The 3,228-nt window shown below is 47.8% G+C and overlaps 1 protein-coding gene across 1 annotated transcript; it reads right to left on the minus strand.

Moving 5' to 3' along the window:
• Window positions 1-726: 726 nt before the first annotated feature.
• On the minus strand, window positions 727-2,907 carry LOC119341732 (transcription factor HHO1-like). The gene is made up of 4 exons (XM_037613591.1): window positions 2,639-2,907; window positions 1,677-1,953; window positions 1,492-1,573; window positions 727-1,140 (listed from the first exon to the last, which is right to left on the minus strand). Exons 1-4 carry the CDS (start codon window positions 2,760-2,762, stop codon window positions 871-873), a joined length of 753 nt encoding a protein of 250 aa, XP_037469488.1. The 5' UTR covers window positions 2,763-2,907; the 3' UTR covers window positions 727-870.
• Window positions 2,908-3,228: the final 321 nt, after the last annotated feature.

A 3,228-nucleotide genomic window follows, 5' to 3' on the forward strand; every position in this document is an offset into this window, starting at 1 on the left:
TGGGAGACACAGCACCAACCCAGAACATGTTCATTGCTGTGAGCCACAAGGTGGTCCTTGTCTGCCAACGCTTAAAATGCGTCCCAGTAAACTTTTTTGGTTTCAGTGTCGCAGCAAAGCCTTGAATCGAAAAGTGCCTAAAATAAGGTTTTTGGATTGTTGGAAATATTAGCACTTTTCCAATTAGACTAATCCACGAGTAGATAATAAGCATGGCAAAAACGGCATGCATCTCATACCGATTCCTAACTGTACTAGCACGTACAGAACATAGATGGGGTCGCCGGAGACAGCACAGAGCCGGCAAGGGAGCGTCCCGGCAAGGCTCGGCTCATTCCCGCAACCCGCGGCGTGCACGCGCTCGTCGTGGCGAGGCGGGTGGCGGAGGAGGAGGAAGAGTGTGCGTGTACCACTCCTCTTCCCAAGCTCCCAATGGCAAGTAGTAGAGCAGCCCTTATAAAGGGGTCTCAACTCTCCTCAACTATCAAGGTGAGACTAAACTTCCCACCACCTGTCATACCATACATGAGCTTCAAGATTAAATAGGAATCATTGTCCATATGGGCCTAAAGCCCATACATGATTCAACATAATGTGCATATAGAAAAATGAACCATATATACATATACCTATGTGATGTAAGTACATACAAAGGCTCAAACCATGCATGCATAGTAGAAACCGTACTACTGCATGGTATAGCAGTCTGTCAAAGGAAACTCATATGGCTAGCAAGAAACCTCACACATTTACTACAACTACACTACTCTACAAGATCTATGGTAAAATGATAGCTATATGGGGAGCTGTGAGTAACTTTACATACAAAGATGCATCTCTATATATCTACACAGGGAGCCGTCGATCACATCAGAGCCAAGAAGATGAGATGGCGAGGTCCAGGTTCAGGTCAAGGTTCAGACCAGCGGTGTCTGAGCGGCGGCGGTCGTCGGCTCCTGGATCCCTCGTCGGCACGGCGGCAGACTCCTCGGTGGTCATGCTCGAGACGTCGGCGTCGCTGCTGGCGACCATGGCCTCCTCCTCGCACCGGCCGATCGACAGCTTCAGGTCACATCCCGCCGTCGGCTGCTGATTCTTCTGACGTGTTCTGCTGTCAGCGTGACGTGCCCAGCCGGTCGCCTGCAATAACAGTATCCATGTCAGGCGGATTAATATTTTCCAGTGCTGATGTTACAACAGAACTGGAGGCTGGGCGGTCAATACACGGCACCGTGTTTATGCCATGGTGGTAGTTCGGCGGAGTCTGGTGCCTGCCACCTAACGAACTATACTTACTAACAACCTGAAGCTTCTAGCTAGGCAACATATAGCACATGGATGTATGAACGTTTGATGGCTTGATGAACATACTCCTAAGTTTTTATAAAAATGGAGTAGTTTATTTGCGTAAACTTTGCTTCCTCTGGATTTGTTCTCGTGCTTTTCTCTAGCTAGACAAAAAAAGAAACACTTCATTGCTAGTACTTCTACCTTCTCTGATAGCATGATGGAGTTCCATGGCAGCCTCCCTCTACTCTGCTCCCAGCTCCTGAAAACCTCTTGGATCGACGGTCTGCACACAACCAGTACGTTTGATTAACAACTCGATCGGTTACACACACGAACACACCAATTACAGTTAAAGAACTGAATTAGCAGCCAATTTTGGTACTAACATTTGGTACGGCGGCGACGAGCGGTGGCCGTGGGGAGGCACGGTGCAAGAAGAAGCGTCGATTCTGTCTGAAGCCGCCACCATGTCGTTCCCATGGCCATTCCACGATGTGTCGACGGCACGGTGACCCCGACGGCGATCCACAGACGCATTGGGTGGACCACCGTTGCTGTTGGTGTTGCTAGAGCTTGATCTGTACATCTGGAGATGGCTCTTGACGTGAGATATGCTGACACCCTTGGCGCCCATCAGCTGAAGAATTCGCTTCGGCGTTGCCTCTGCAGACGATTCAGATATGTGAAGAGAATGTCAACACCAGGTCAGCCGTACGTGTAATTGCTCTTGGTTAAAATTCGGATCGGGAGAGCTAGCATGATGGATGCCGGATAAGGATACACGCGCTTTCGGATTATACTATGGTGTGCCATAGGTGAGGAAAGGTTAACCCAAAGATTTTTCTTTGGACGAAATGACAGAAGAGCTGCCATTTATTGCTAAAGTAACATCGTAGAGATTACGTCGACGTTGCACAATTAATTGGTGACGTCCATGAGCAGCAAATAATTCATCGTCAGCCAATAAATGAGGTAGAGAGGGGGGGAAATCTCATCTTGTTCATCATGCATGCATATCACGTGGGATTTTTTCTCTTTTCTTTACTTCCATGAACTTGAACCAATTCCGGCCTAATTAATCAACCACAAGACTAAATCAAGTACTAAATGGAGAGCACACTACCCTTAATCGATCCACACCGAAAGAAAAGGACAAAATTTGAACAGATCAATCGTCCGACAGTGAAAAACCAAATTCATGCTATAAAATGTGCAACTAGCCGGTCGCCATGCATGTGATGCTTGTGGCCGAGTTGAGAGAGATCTATATCATGTATCTGAGCAGCAAGAAGCAGAGGCCGGAGGTAAACCTCCTTTTCCAAAAAAAAAGCAAGAAGTAAGAACTGACCGTCCTGGCCGCCGAGGCAGTCGACGGCCTCGATGAACTGCCGGTGCAGATCCTCCGTCCACCGCATCCGCGGCTCGTCCGACCGGTTGTACTGCCGGACGCCTCTCCTCTCGAACCCTCTCATGCTTTATCGACCGATCTCTCCCTGCTGCTAGAGCTATAGCCCTTCAGCTCGATCCCAAGCTTCTGGTACACACACAGCCGATGATGCTTCTCCAGAATCGAGTTCCAGTATATTATATGGAGAGAGAGAGAGAGTTTTGGTTTGGCCAAACTATGATGAACTCTAAGCTGGAACACTATTTTTTAAGTACAACCGTACTATATAGGGCCGATATGGAATGTGTGAATCGGGGAGAGAGAGAGAGATGGCTGACTTTCGTGACCTAGTCCAGTCAAACATCCTTGCTCACTTAACTTGCTCTCAGAAAGGTAGATACCCAGAGAACAGTGTTCAAAAAAAAAAAGATACCCAGAGAACAGAGGCCGGAAGAATTAAGAGGAACAAGCCCAAATTCAAGAAAACGTTGGCCTGTCTGCATCCACGAGAGACATCCAAATTCTTTCACATATGAGCCATATTTATCACA

The sequence above is a fragment of the Triticum dicoccoides genome, chromosome 7B, assembly GCF_002162155.2.
Source record: "Triticum dicoccoides isolate Atlit2015 ecotype Zavitan chromosome 7B, WEW_v2.0, whole genome shotgun sequence".
Taxonomy (NCBI): domain Eukaryota; kingdom Viridiplantae; phylum Streptophyta; class Magnoliopsida; order Poales; family Poaceae; genus Triticum; species Triticum dicoccoides.